This window comes from Bos javanicus, chromosome 10, assembly GCF_032452875.1.
Source record: "Bos javanicus breed banteng chromosome 10, ARS-OSU_banteng_1.0, whole genome shotgun sequence".
Taxonomy (NCBI): domain Eukaryota; kingdom Metazoa; phylum Chordata; class Mammalia; order Artiodactyla; family Bovidae; genus Bos; species Bos javanicus.
The window spans coordinates 14,173,678-14,188,462 of NC_083877.1; the positions used below are offsets into that span (position 1 = coordinate 14,173,678).

The 14,785-nt window shown below is 38.5% G+C and overlaps 1 protein-coding gene across 1 annotated transcript in view; it reads left to right on the forward strand.

Annotated features, from left to right (window-relative positions):
- IQCH (IQ motif containing H) overlaps positions 1-14,785 on the forward strand; it is a 229,497-nt gene that overhangs the window by 76,084 nt on the left and 138,628 nt on the right. The window contains 1 exon segment of the mRNA XM_061430164.1: positions 5,930-6,058. Within this exon segment, the coding sequence (XP_061286148.1) occupies positions 5,930-6,058 (129 nt within the window).

The following is a 14,785-nucleotide window of genomic DNA, read 5'->3' on the forward strand; positions in this document are numbered from 1 at the left end:
CGGATCTGGCCTCACCTCCACTCTCATCTCACTCAGCTTTCTCCGTGCTCCAGCCACAGGGGACTTCTCTCTTTTCCTTAGCAGGCCAAGCACCTTTTCACATCAGGCCTTCACCAGTCCTCTTACCTCTGCCTGTAAAAGTCATTTCCTCAAGCATCCGTCTTTTTGCTTTATAGATGATCACAATTTTGTAATTATATATTAATTTGTGAATTTATTTTGTCTTCTCCATCACTAAAGGCTCCATGAGATCTGTCTGGTTCACCATTGAATCCCCAGGCCCCAGAATAGTTCCTGACATATAAAAGGAACTTACATATTGGTTGAATGAATGAATGAGTTTTTAATGAATGAATGAATAGATGAATTCTAATTCCTAATCTAGTCAACAGGAATGTGAGAGTGCTATGAACATTTAATGAGACAATGGTGATAAGGGATAATTTTCAAAAACAGGTAAAGTCCCTACTCTCTCACAAATGAACACAAGTCAAAGATTTTAGTTGTTTAACTCATCAGTTTGAAAGAGAATTTGTAAGATGTCACAACTGGTCTAAAGGAGAATCCAAAGGACATATCTTTGTAGATCAGGAATATTGAAATAAATTTGTAAACACAAGGAAAATTGGCATTTGCATGGGAGGAAGGAATGAACCTTCACCAATTTTTTTCATGTCTATAGATATGAATTATTTGCATTATTATCAGTTTTTTCCCCACAAGTTAACTTTAATCTCTGCAGAGTTGTACAATAGTCAAAGACTAGATTCAGATAATTCCTGGAGGCATTCCATTGAAAAGTATTCAGTAATCTCTTTTGCTCATTCTAAAACATAAAAAAAAAAAAAAAATTTCCTACAATTGTGCCCCAATTTGATGCAAAATGATCTTAAAAAATTATTCACAAAGTAAGTCATTTTATTAGGTTTGGTCTGATTATTTACACAGGTGCAGCAAGAAGGTTAATCACCACATAGGCCATCTTAAGTTTGCTCTGTTGGAAGGAATCTCAGATTGAACTTTAAAAATCCTCTATTACTTGCTATCCTGAGACTAGAAAATGTGTCCACCAGATTTCAACTGTAGGACCTATAAATTTGGGTACATTCCTCTCCTCTAGAGATGCTCCCTATACCCTAAGGTTCTTGAGCCTGCTGGGAAGTGACATTACTTTGCAACTGTAAGGATGGAAATCCTGTAAGCCAGGCCAGTTTTTCTAGGAGGGTTTTGTAGGCTTTTGGTTCCATAAAATCAAGCTTACTCCTTTAAATGTAATTTGTTACACCTGATTAATAGCATCATTGTTAAATATGAAATTCCAGGCAAGTTCTTGGTTGCATAAGCAATTTTTTCAATTCTATCTTAGTAAAAGAAGAAAGGATTCTTATTGCATCTATGCAAATAGCCCATATTGCCATGAAAAGTAAGGAGGCTCAATGAGCTTCTGAATTTGGGAGGTGAGAGGGAGCTCATCTACAGTAGTAGAAGTTCAATTTCCTTATTTTCTGGGGATTTTAGGAATATTCAGTTCCTGTAAGTGCTCATTTCTCTATGTAAGTTAATCAGAACAGAGTTCCTTTGAGATTTTACCATCTAATTTATTAATACCACCTGGAGACAATAAACATTCTACATTCATAATAAGAAATAAAGATCTTTCTGAATTACAGATACATAGGCATTCAATGATGAAAGTGAAAGAGGAGAGTAAAAAGTTGGCTTAAAGCTCAACAGTCAGAAAACTAAGATCATGGCATCTGGTCCCATTACTTCATGGGAAATAGATGGGGAAACAGTGGAAACAGTGTCAAACTTTATTTTTGGGGGGCTCCAAAATCACTGCAGATGGTGATTGCAGCCATGAAATTAAAAGACGCTTACTCCTTGGAAGGAAAGTTATGACCAACCTAGATAGCATATTAAAAAGCAGAGATATTACTTTGCCAACAAAGGTCCGTCTAGTCAAGGCTATGGTTTTTCTAGTAGTCATGTATGGATGTGAGAGTTGGACTGTGAAGATAGCTGAGTGCTGAAGAATTGATGCTTTTGAACTGTGGTGTTGGAGAAGACTCTTGAGAGTCCCTTGGACTGCAAGAAGATCCAACCAGTCCATCCTAAAGGAGATCAGTCCTGGGTGTTCATTGCAAGGACTGAGGCTGAGGCTGAAACTCCAATACTTTGGCCACCTCATGCGAAGAGTTGACTCATTGGAAAAGACTCTGATGCTGGGAGGGATTGAGGGCAGGAGGAGAAGGGGACGACAGAGGATGAGATGGCTGGATGGCATCACCAACTCAATGCACATGAGTTTGGGTGAACTCTGGAAGTTGGTGATGGACAGGGAGGCCAGGCATGCTGCGATTCATGGGGTCACAAAGAATCAGACATGACTGAGCCCCTGAACTGAACTGAACTGAGGCATTCAATAGAGTTTATAGCTTCCATTCTAGTTTCAGCCACAGATGAAAAATAAACACAGAAGTGTAATGGTCTAGATATCAAAGAGTTATTCTCCTTCCTTGTGGGTATGAAATACCTAGTTGAATTCAGCTCAGAATACACATAGACAAATGGAAGACTACTAACTATATTCTCCATTGTCTCTCATTCAATAAGGAATAAATCTCTGTGAGATCCGTTTACAGAGATCACCAAATTCCCAGTCATTGTAGCCACCAACAAGGACTAACTTGTCAGCCACAAATGAACCAAGACACAAAATTAATAGGGAGTACTATCAAAATTAGAAAAGCAAGGAACTTCCCTGGTGGTCCAGCGGCTAAGTCTCCATGCTCTCAATGCAGGGGGTCCGCATTGAATCCCTGGTCAGGGAACTAGATCCCACATGCTGCAAGAGTTCAGATGCTGCAATCAAAAGATCCTACATGCCACAACTAAGACCCAGAACAACCAAGTAAATAATAAAATAAAAATTAGAAAAATCAGAAAAACAAGAGCCAGCAAAGTTCTGTTGCCTCTCTGAATTAACTTATGGATGCCAAGAAAATACGTGCCTGGCTTGGCTCCCTGTGAGATGTAGGTACTGTTTCTGGCAATTTCAGGTGAATCTTTTGGTCATCTTGGTGGGAGCTCCAAAATCGTTAAAAGGATATATATATATATTTTAAAGTGAAACCATGACTCTTATACAAATATAAAATGAACACATCAAAGATTCTGTTTAACTGATTAATTAAAAAGGAGGGAACCAATAAAATGTAACAATTGATTCAAAGAAGAATTCAAACAGCAGACAAATTTATCAATCACACCTTTAAAAATAAATTTGCAAATGCAGGTAAAACTGAATTTTGGGGGTGGAAGAAGTACATTCCCTCTATGTGACAAAATTTATTTGCATATATACACACAAGAATTATTTGCATTGCTTTCAGTTTTCTATCAACTAACCTTAATCACTGCAGAATTGTAAAATAGACTAATCAAAAACAAAGGTGATTATAGGGTCAGAAACCAAAGTCTCCAGTATTGCCATGAAAAGATAACCAGTACTCTCTTTAGCTTATTCCAAAGCCTCAACTTCTTCCTTTCAGTGGTAAATGCACACATGTGTTTGTCTAAAATTAAGTGAATTGCTTTAACCAATACTAAAGCAAAGGTTAAAATCACGCTCATATTCTTTGGGATTCTCAGAGAATGAAGCTCACTCCAGTGATGAAAATACACTGAATTAGAAGGAGCTCTGTTTTTCACATCTACAAAATGGGCATAGTTCTTGGACATGGGGTATGATATTTTTAGGTGGAAAATATTTGTGAGGACAAAGAATTAGTTTTTATATTTCAAAGTAGTTGAATTCTGGTGTTATTATAATAAAAACCCAAAATACTAATGTTGAAAAGGGCTTGAAGAGTTGTACTTGGGATCAGTAGATCTTAAGTTTTAATAGTGAAAAAGATTAACCTGGAGTGCTTATTTAAAATGTAGATTTCGGGGCCCCAGTTCTAGTGGTTCTCAAACTTCAGTGCACGTAAGTATCTCCTGGAGCCTTCAATAATGCATATTACCAGGGCTTTGCCTCAGAAATTGGGATAGGGCCCAGGAATATCCATTTTTAATAAAAAGTTCTCATTCCAAATAATCCTGTGGTAAGTAGACTTACCAGGTAGCTCAGTGGTAAAGAATCTGCCAGCCAATGCAGGTGATGTGGGTTCCATCCCTGGGTCCAGAAGATCTCCTGGAGGACAAAATGGCAACCCACTCCATTATTCTTACCTGGAAAATTCCACGGACAGAGGAGCCTGGTGGGTTACAATCCGTGGGGTCACAAAGGGTCAGACACAACTGAGTGAGCATGGCCACACACACACACACACACAAATAAACTGAAGACTTCTCTTGGAATCATTGTTTTAGAATCACTTACAACATTGTTTTGGAATCACTGTTCTTAGTGAACTCTTCAGCTCCCCCATCATTCTTCTGAATTCCTTTAACACTAGACTTTAATATCCTGAATGTGATATAATATAGTCTTTAGAGGTGATAACAGAGAAGGCAATGGCACCCCACTCCAGTACTCTTGCCTGGAAAATCCCATGGACGGAGGAGCCTGGTGGGCTGCAGTCCATGGGGTCTCGAAGAGTCGGACACGACTGAGCGACTTCACTTTCACTATTCACTTTCATGCATTAGAGAAGGAAATGGCAACCCACTCCAGTGTTCTTGCCTGGAGAATCCCAGGGACGGGGAAGCCTGGTTGGCTGCCGTCTATGGGGTCGCACAGAGTCGGACACGACTGAAGCGACTTAGCAGCAGCAGCAGCAGAGGTGATAAGGCAAATGAAACAGTATTTATCCCTCTTAGGATGTGTGCCAACTTCTTCAGCCTAGTCCAGTTTAGAACACAGTTTTTTAACTTAGATTTCACTGAGACCCAGAGTTCTTTATTTTTCTTCCTATCACCTGACAGCAACAAGAAGCTGAAGCCCTATCACACATCTATGTCAAGTACTCCCTGACTTTCTGGCTTCAATATGATGCATGCATACAAAGTCTCTTCAGTCGTGTTTAACTCTTTGTAGACTGGACTATAGCCTGCCAGGCCCTTCTAGAAGTCCATGGGATTCTCCAGGCAAGAATACTGGAGTGGGCTGCCATGCCCTCCGCCAGGGGATCTTCCCGACTCAGGGATCAAGCCTAAGTCTCTTTGGTTCCTTGTATTTCGACCACTTTACCACTAGCACCACCAATGGTAGTTGCCCCTGAATGTGAGTTTTGCCCCTGACAGCAGGCTTTGCTCAGATATTCATTTACTCATTGAAGTTTTTAAAAATGATGTCTCCTGTCCTTGAAAAGCCTTGGCACTGGTCATATGGACACAGTATGAGATCTAGGAATTGTAAATTAGTTGCAGTAATACTAACCATGTTGCCCAGTTACACTAAAACAATCTATTTGGGCATTCACATCTTCTGGTAATATGAGAAATGTCTAAAAGGAACTCTTTTTTAAAAAAATAAAATGTAACTCATTATAACAACAGAAATATGATTTTAAGCACACAGATGTTCTTTCTTTCAGAACCAAAGATCTCCCTAGTTATGGACTGTGTACCTGATTTCTCTGAATTTTAAAAAGAATACCAATATTAGTAATAATTGAAAATGCCATGATGTATAAAGAAGTTTTTGTTTGCATTGGAAGCATATTTCTATCTTCAAATCACCATAGTACAAGTTTATTTCAAAATACCACTATTAGAAATGCTATCTTTTTTCCTGCGGTTGTTAGAAAAATAGATAGGACACATACTATGGCTATTTTTTCTTGCAAAGGATTAAGGCACTAAATGTACTCTCACAAATAAACTAATGAATATAGAAAGTTACATTTGTGAAATTTATAGAGTTCAGACTTTGTGGAAGTGCTTGAAGTTAAACTCATATTCTTCTAACCTTCCTTTTTAGGGGTTTTAAGTATGATAGAACGAGGATTGATTCCACCAACAGCAAGAATTACCTTTCAGAATCCACCTATTGTACCCAGAGCAGCTCCTCTGCATCATTTTGATGAAGGACGTAAGATTTTGGCTACCGGTAAGACAGTCTTCTTAGTTGGGGATAGACAGAAATTACCAAAAGCTACTCTTCTAGTATCCAACTTTTATCTTCAGTAATAGGACAGACTTAAACTTGTAATGGTTCTGAGTTGCAGTTTACTGAATAAAGCAACTTTAGTCTTTTTGTGAAATACCTACTTAGGGCCTGTGTTTTCTATGTGTGAGAAAGTTGGTATTTTTAAGGGATTTGCAGCTTGGTTGGGAAAATAAGACAGAGATATAAAAAATAAATAACAATACATAGCATTACAAACTAAAAACCAAATGGATGTTAAAATCTAGTACTATGAGTATGCAGAATGATTGCTTAGAGGTGAAACAATAGAAGACTTCAAAGAGGAGGCTGGCTAAAATAGGAGAAAAGCACCCACCTAGGTATCTACTAAGTGGTTGTAGAACCTCAGGCAAGTCATTTACTTTCTCAGGGCCTCAGCTTTGTCAGTTATAAAATGAGGGGTTTTGGCTAATAAATTCATCTGCTCAACAAGTATTTGTTGAATGCTTGCTTTATCCAAGGTAGTTGGGGATCTGACAGAGAAAATAAGTCAATCATATGTATTCTTGTGGTGCTTACATTCTAGTAGAGGATATAGATAATAATCAGGTAAGTAAATGAGAATTTAAGCTAAGGACAAGTGCTAGAAATAAAATAACATAGACTGAGAATGATAAAAGGAAGTGATTACTTTGCTTGGGAGGGAAGGGTCAGGGAATGTATCTTGGAAGATGTTGAGATCCAAATGATGAGAAGGACCCAGTCATGTAAAGATCTAGAGAAGAGTATTTCAGATGTAGGACAGCATTGGCGTAATGGCCCAGGGGATTAAGGAGGGAGTAAGCAAGAATGCTTAAGAAGAAAATGGCAACCCACTCCAGTGTTCTTGCCTGAAGAACCCCAGGGATGAGGAGGCCTGGTGGGCTGCTGTCTATGGGGTCGCACAGAGTCGGACACGACTTAGCAGCAGCAGCAGCAAGCAAGAATGCTAATGGGGCTGGAAGGCCAAGAGAAGGAAGAGATAATGTTGGAGAGGTAGAGAAAACTGGAATGATGTAGGGTAGAACAGAGACCACGAGTTGTCTTCAAGGTTAATTCTTCCCTACTTCCACAGTAATTGAGTCATGGGTGGGCACATGTCAGCTTGACCAAAGACATTCTAGTCTTCCTTTCAGCTAGCTGAACTTGGGAACTTCCTTCCAGGTTCTGGACAATGAGAATGTAAGCAGAAGGGGAAATGGAAACTTCTGGGCATAGCTTCTTCTTTTCATTTTTCTATCTCTGACTAGCTGGGATGAAGATATATATGATGGGCAAGCACTTTGAAGTCAAAAATGGAACTCCAGGTTGAGTCTGGACAAGATACCGTGCCTAACCAGGACTCTTTTCCTTTCAACCTTTGTGTGAAAGAGAAATAAACTCTTAATTTGTTTAAGCCATTTATATCTTAGGATCTTTCTTTTTAAAAGCCTTACACTGTAGCAGAACCAGCAAGGCATCCTTTCAAATCATGATGAGGAATTGGATTTAATCCTAATTACAGTGAGAAATCACTGAAAAGTTTAAGAGGAGGATGAGGTGATCTGATTTATATTTTAATAAGACCATGGCGACTGCTTTACAGATAATGAGTTATACAGGAACATGAGTGGAACCAAGAAGACTAGTTAAAGACTGTTTTGGTAAACCAGGTGAGAAATGATGGTGAATTTAAGGAGGATGGTATCAGTGGATATGAAGTGAAGTAAACAAATTCATGTTATATTTTATTTTAGAGGTAGAGCCATGAGGAATGACTGAAAGAAAGAAATGAAGAATGGCTTACAGATAGGAGTGAGGAAAAGAGAGGCATCAGGGATAAATATGTATGAACATACCCCAATTTTGTATCCATTCTACTGTTGATGGGAATTTCAGTGGTTTATACCATAGAGCTGTTAGGGGTAATACCACTATGAACATTCTTGCATATGTCTTTTAATGTAAATATATATATATACCCTGCTCTTGGATACATATTAAAAAGAATTGCTGAGGCATGGGGTAAACATATGCTCAGATTTAGCAGATAACACCAAATGGCTTTGCAAGGTGTTTATACTGATTTATTTTCTTACTAGCAGTATATGAAAATTCCAGATGATATATATCTTTGTCAACACTTGATATTTTCTTTTCTTTGTTTATTGCTTTGCCACCCTGAAGATTGTTGTGGTATATCTTTGTGGATTTAATTTCTATTTCCCTGACGACCAATAAAGTTAAAGAGTTTGTGGGGTTGTTTTTTGATATGTGTATTGCTCATTTGAGTATCTTCTTTTGTAAACTGACTTAAAACTTCAACATTTTTTTAAAATGGGTTGTTTTTCTTGGTTATATAGTATTATGTAGGTATCCTGGATACTAATCTTTTGTCAGTTATAGGGGACTGGAATGCAAAAGTAGGAAGTCAAGAAACACCTGGAGTAACAGGCAAATTTGGCCTTGGAGTACAGAGTGAAGCAGGGCAAAGGCTAGTAGAGTTTTCCCAAGAGAACACACTGGTGATAGCAAACACCCTCTTCCAACAGCATACATGGACATCACCAGATGGTCAACACCAAAATCAGATTGATTATATTCTTTGCAGCTAAAGATGGCAAAGTCCTATACAGTCAGCAAAAACAAGACTGGGAGCTGACTGTGGCTCAGATCATGAACTCCTTATTGCCAAATTCAGACCTAAATTGAAGAAAGTAGGGAAAACCACTAGATCATTCAGGTATGACCTGAATCAGATACCTTATGATTATACAGTGGCAGTGATAAATAGATTCAAGGGATTAGATCTGATAGACAGAGTGCCTGATGAACTATGGACAGAGGAAAGATACACCCATTTGAATGCAGAGTTCCAAAGAATAGCAAGGAGAGATAAGAAAGCCTTCCTGAGCAAGCATTGTAAAGAAATAGAGGAAAATAATAGAATGGGAAAGTCTAAAGATATCTTCAAGAAAATTAGAGTTACTAAGGGAACACTTCATGCAAAGATGGGCACAATAAAGGACAGAAATGGTATGGACCTAACAGAAGCAGAAGATATTAAGAAGAGGTGGCAAGAATACACAGAAGACTATACAAAAAAGATCTTCACAACCCAGATTGTTGAAGCCAGGCTTCAACAGTACATGAACCATGAACTTCCAGATCAAGCTGGATTTAGTAAGGCAGAGGAACCAGAGATCAAATTGCCAACATCTGTTGGATCAACGAAAAAGCAAGAGAGTTCCAGAAAAACATCTATTTTTGCCTTATTGACTATGTCAAAGCCTTTGTGTGGACCACAACAAACTCTGGAAAATTCTTATAGAGAAAGGAATGCCAGACCACCTGACCTGCCTCTTGAGAAATCTGTATGCAGGCCAGGAAGCAACAGTTAGAACTGGACATGGAAAAACAGACTGGTTCCAAATAGGGAAAGGAGTATGTCAAGGCTGTATATTGTCACCCTGCTTATTTAACTTATATGCAGAGTACATCATGAGAAACACTGGGCTGGATGAAGCACAAGCTGGAATCAAGATTGCCAGGAGAAATATCAATAACTTCAGATGTACAGATGACACCACCCTTATGGCAGAAAGTGAAGAAGAACTAAAGAGCCTCTTGATGAAAGTGAAAGAGGAGAGTGAAAAAGTTGGCTTAAAGCTCAGCATTCAGAAAACTAAGATCATGGTATCTGGTCCCATCACTTCATGGCAAATAGATGGGTAAACAGTGGAAACAGTGACATACTTTATTTTTTGTGTGTTCCAAAATCACTGCAGATGGTTACTGCACCCATGAAATTAAAAGATGCTTACTCCTTGGAAGAAAAGTTATGACCAACCTAGACAACATATTAAAACACAGAGACATTACTTTGCTAACAAAAGTCCGACTAGTCAAAGCTGTGGCTTTTCCAGTAGTCATGTGTGGATGTGAGAGTTGGACTATAAGAAAGCTGAGCACCCAAGAGTTGACACTTTTGAACTGTGATGTTGGAGAAGACTCTTGAGAGTCCCTTGAACTGCAAGGAGATCCAACCAGTCCATCCAAAAGGAAAGCACTCCTGAATGTTCATTGGAAGGACTGATGTTGAAGCTGAAACTCCAATACTTTGGCCAGATGATGCGAAGAACTGACTCATTTGAAAAGACCCTGATGTTTGGAAAGACTGTAGGCAGAAGGAGAAGGGGACAACAGAGTATGAGATGGTTGGATGGCATCACTGACTCGACAGACATGAGTTTGAGCAAGCTCCGGGGTTGGTGATGGACAGGGTGGCCTGGCGTGCTGCAGTCCATGGGGTCACAAAGAATTGGCCAGGACTGAGCGACTGAACTGAACTGAGGGTCAGAGTACTAGTGACAAATTATCTTCATTTTTCTTCATCTTAGACTGTCTTGATTTCTTCTTTATTTCCTAAAGGATATTTTCACTAGCTTTAGGATTCTGGGTTGACAGTGGTTTTCTTACAGTATTTAAAAAAACCTTTTGCCACTTCCTTTCTCTTTCATGGTTTCTGATGAGAAATCTACTGTCCCTTTTTTTTCTGCTGTAGGTAAGGTGTTGCTTTTTTTCTCCTGCTTCCAAGATTTTTCTCTGTCTTTAGTTTTTAGGAAGTCTTGACCATATCTTAACATGAATTTCTTTGGTTTTGTCTTGTTTGGGCGGAGAAGGCAATGGCAACCCACTCCAGTACTCTTGCCTGGAAAAATCTCATGGACGGAGGGGCCTGGTGGGCTGCAGTCCATGGGGTCACTAGGAGTCAGACACGACTGAGCGACTTCACTTTCACTTTTCACTTTCATGCATTGGAGAAGGAAATGGCAACCCACTCCAGTGTTCTTGCCTGGAGAATCCCAGGGACAGGGGAGCCTGGTGGGCTGCCGTCTATGGGGTCACACAGAGTCGGACACGACTGAAGCAACTTAGCAGCAGTAGCAGTAGCACCTTGTTTGGGATTGGCTCACCTTCTATAGGGTTGTATGTTTTGCCAAATTTGGGGGGTTTTCAGCCATTATTTCTTTGAGTACATTTTTTTTTTTTCAGCTTTGCCCTGTATTGCCTCTCTTTATAGGCTACAGGATACAAATGTTAGATCTCTTGGTAGACTCCCACAGGTCCTTGAGGCTCTGTTCATTTCCCTGCACCCCACCCCCGCCCAGGTCTTTTCTCTCCATTGTTCAGATTGGGTAATTTCTATTTTTCTGTCTTCTAGTTCACTGATTTACTTGTCCTCTACATTCTGCTGTTGAGCCATCCACTGAATTTTGTATTTAGATGACTGTATTTTTCTGTTCCAAAATTTCAATTTGTTTAAAAAAATGTACACTTTAAAATGGTTAAGATGATAAATGTGGGGTTTTTTTTTTTTTTGGCTGCCCTGCACAGCTGTGGGATTTTAGTTCCTGGACCATGGATTGAACCCAGGCCATGGCAGTGAAACCACAGAATCCTAACCACTGAAACACCAGGGAATTCCTTGTTTTGTGTATTTTAACACAATTAAAAATTCAGTTGAGTTCCTCCTTACATATTCTGTTTTCTCTGTGGAGACTTTCTGTTTCTTTGCTGAGATTTCATATTATTTCTTTTGTTTCATGTGTTTTTGTAATTGCTTGTGGAACATTTTTATGATGGTTGCTTTAAAATTTTTGTCAGGTAATTTTAAGCTTTCTGTCATCTCAGGGTTGGTATCTAGTCCTTGTCTTTTTTCATTCAGTTCCTGGTTCTTGGTATGGTGAGTGATCCTCAATAGAAACTTTGACATTGTGGGTATTATATTATAAGACTCTGGTTCTTATTTAAATCTGTTTTAGCTGGTTCCCCTGATACCCCTGTTAATTCTCTATGCCCTTGAGAAATAAGCCAAATTAGCTACAATATATCATCCTGTGTATGCATTGCTGGATTTCATTTGCTAATATTTTGTTTACCATTGTTCAGGAGAAAGGTTGTCCTAAATTTTTCCTTTCCTATGTTTTCCTTTGGATTTAGTAGCCTGGTGAGTTTTGCCTCAGTGAGTAGAAAAATGTCTATTCAGGTCCTTTACTCATTTAAAAATTAGGGTTATTTTGTTTTTTGCTATTAAGTTGCATGAGTTTCTGGTATGTATTATATATATATATATATATATATATATATGTATATTTATCATCACAATGTACACTTTAAATATCTTATAATTTATTTTGTCAGTTATACTTCAATAAAGCTATAATTTTTAAAAATAGAAGGGACAAATAAATAATATGAAAATGAAAAAATGCAGAAACTGCAGATAGAATTAAAAAAAATAATATGATAACAATGTCAATATATTTTAAAAAACAAAATGAAAATTTTCCTAGAAAAATCTAAATTACTTAAGTTAATTCAAGAAAAAATAGGAAACTTAAAACAATAACGTTAGAAAATTTGACTTGGTAGGTAAAAATATCTGTCTTACAGACGGACATGTGCATACTTACACACACACACACACACACACACACACATATACCAAGCAAAAAAGGCCTCAGGTCTTTTATAGGCAAGCTTTACCAATTTTAAAGATCAGGTAATTCGTATATTAAATGCCATAGGGAAACAAAAGAAGGAGAGCTTGCCAGCTGGTTTTATGAAGCTACTAAAACTTTGGTACCAAAACTAGATGAGGACAGTGCAAGAAAAAATATATAAGTCAATCTCAGGAAAATAAAAAATAGCATTCTAAATACAAGGTAGCAGTATGACTATAATGTGTAAAATATATAACTAGCAAGAAACTGCTATGTAACAGGGAGCCCAGCCTGGTGCTCCGTGACAGCCTAGAAGAGTGAAATGTTGGGGGGAGAGGGACTCAAGAGGGAGGGGGTATATACAATCAGTATAAAAGACTGATTCATATTGATGTATGGTAGAGACCACCACAACACTATAAAGCAAGTATCGTCCAAAAATAAAAAGTTAGCAGTATGTTTTTACATTCATCATAATCAAGGAAGAATATGTGGCAAATTCAACATTAGAAAAATCGAACAATATAATTCACCACATTAACAGATTAATAAAGAAAAACTCTATGATCATCTTAATACACATCAAAATTTAAAAATCATAAAACATAATTCAACATTAATAATAAGAGAAAATCTTCTGGGCAGCATAGAAGTAGAAGAGAATTTTCTGAACCTGATTGTTGTCTTCAACCAAAACCCCAAAGCAAACAGTGTTCTTAGTAGGGAGGCTTTAGAAATATTCTGTTAATATTTCCTCATTAAAAACAGAGACAGTTCAAGGATGACCACTGCTGCCCTCACTCTTACTGCCGTCACTGTTGGACACTGCCCCTGAAACCCTAGCCCGTGCAATGAGAGGAAGCATGGTATAGAGAGAAGGAGCGGGAGAGAAGGGTACCCGTCAGGCATGTATGTGACTGCACCTATCAGAAACCCTAACTAGCAGGGCTGAAACAGTGAGTTCATTTGTCTTGTAAGGAATCAGGAAGTAGGGAAACTAGCGACGGTGGTGCTTATACACAGCGTTGTAACAACTCTCTTTCTGCTTTACCTTCTTTAGCATGTTTCGTTCATCCACCTCACAGCTCTAAGATGACTCCTGCAGATTTGTGCCTTAACATGCTCATTCCAGGCAGGAAGAGGGGGAAATAGTAGCACCAGTCTCTTCCTGGAAGCCCTTGGATGGGCCTCCCTTCAATTCTCACTGGTCACACGGCCACTGTTAAAGACAAGAAAGGCTGCAAGTGAACGTGCAAGGATAAGGTTAGGATTAGTATTAGGACGGAGAAGGCAGTGGCACCCACTCCAGTACTCTTGCCTGGAAAATCCCATGGACGGAGGAGCCTGGTGGGCTGCAGTCCATGGGGTCGCGAAGAGTCGAACACGACTGAGCGACTTCCCTTTCACTTTTCACTTTCATGCATTGGAGAAGGAAATGGCAGCCCACTCCAGTGTTCTTGCCTGGAGAATCCCAGGGACGGGGGAGCCTGGTGGGCTGCCGTCTATGGGGTCACACAGAGTTGGACACAACTGAAGTGACTTAGTAGTAGTAGTAGTATTAGGATTGGGGACATAAACGAAATACTTAGTATTATTGATTATGCTTGGTCTAATCCATTCATGAAATTCTGTTCTTTGAAATATATGTAATATCTGGGGCTTACTTAAAACATTACTTCTTGTTTATCTAAAGTTTAAATTTAACTGCATACCCTTTTTAAAAAATTGTTTTCCTAAATCTGGAAACCCTAGAAGCTGGGAATGTTGATACCCTGAAAAAAAGTTGAGGTTCTAAAATTAGCAAGGAAAAAAGTGAGATGGCTTCCTGGGAAGCACATAACAATAAATTGCTACCACAAGAATCATACAAATACTTCCAGAAAGACAAGATTTTTTTATCCCCCTGACATTGAGGCAAAATTTATCCTACAGATTTTTTCAGAATGGAAACTGAGTAGCAAAATAGGCAGTGTCTTAGGATGCAGACATTCATCAAATGCATGTATCCCATAAAATTCAAGGCCATATGAAGTTATAAATTTAATGATAGAATTTCTGCAGGTAATGAAGAAAAACCTCCAAAAATTTTTTTTAGAGATAACCATTAACCATGGATTATCCATGTGAAATTGCAATCATATCTTTATCCTACCAAATTTCACTGAAATTTTAATAAATTCCTTTA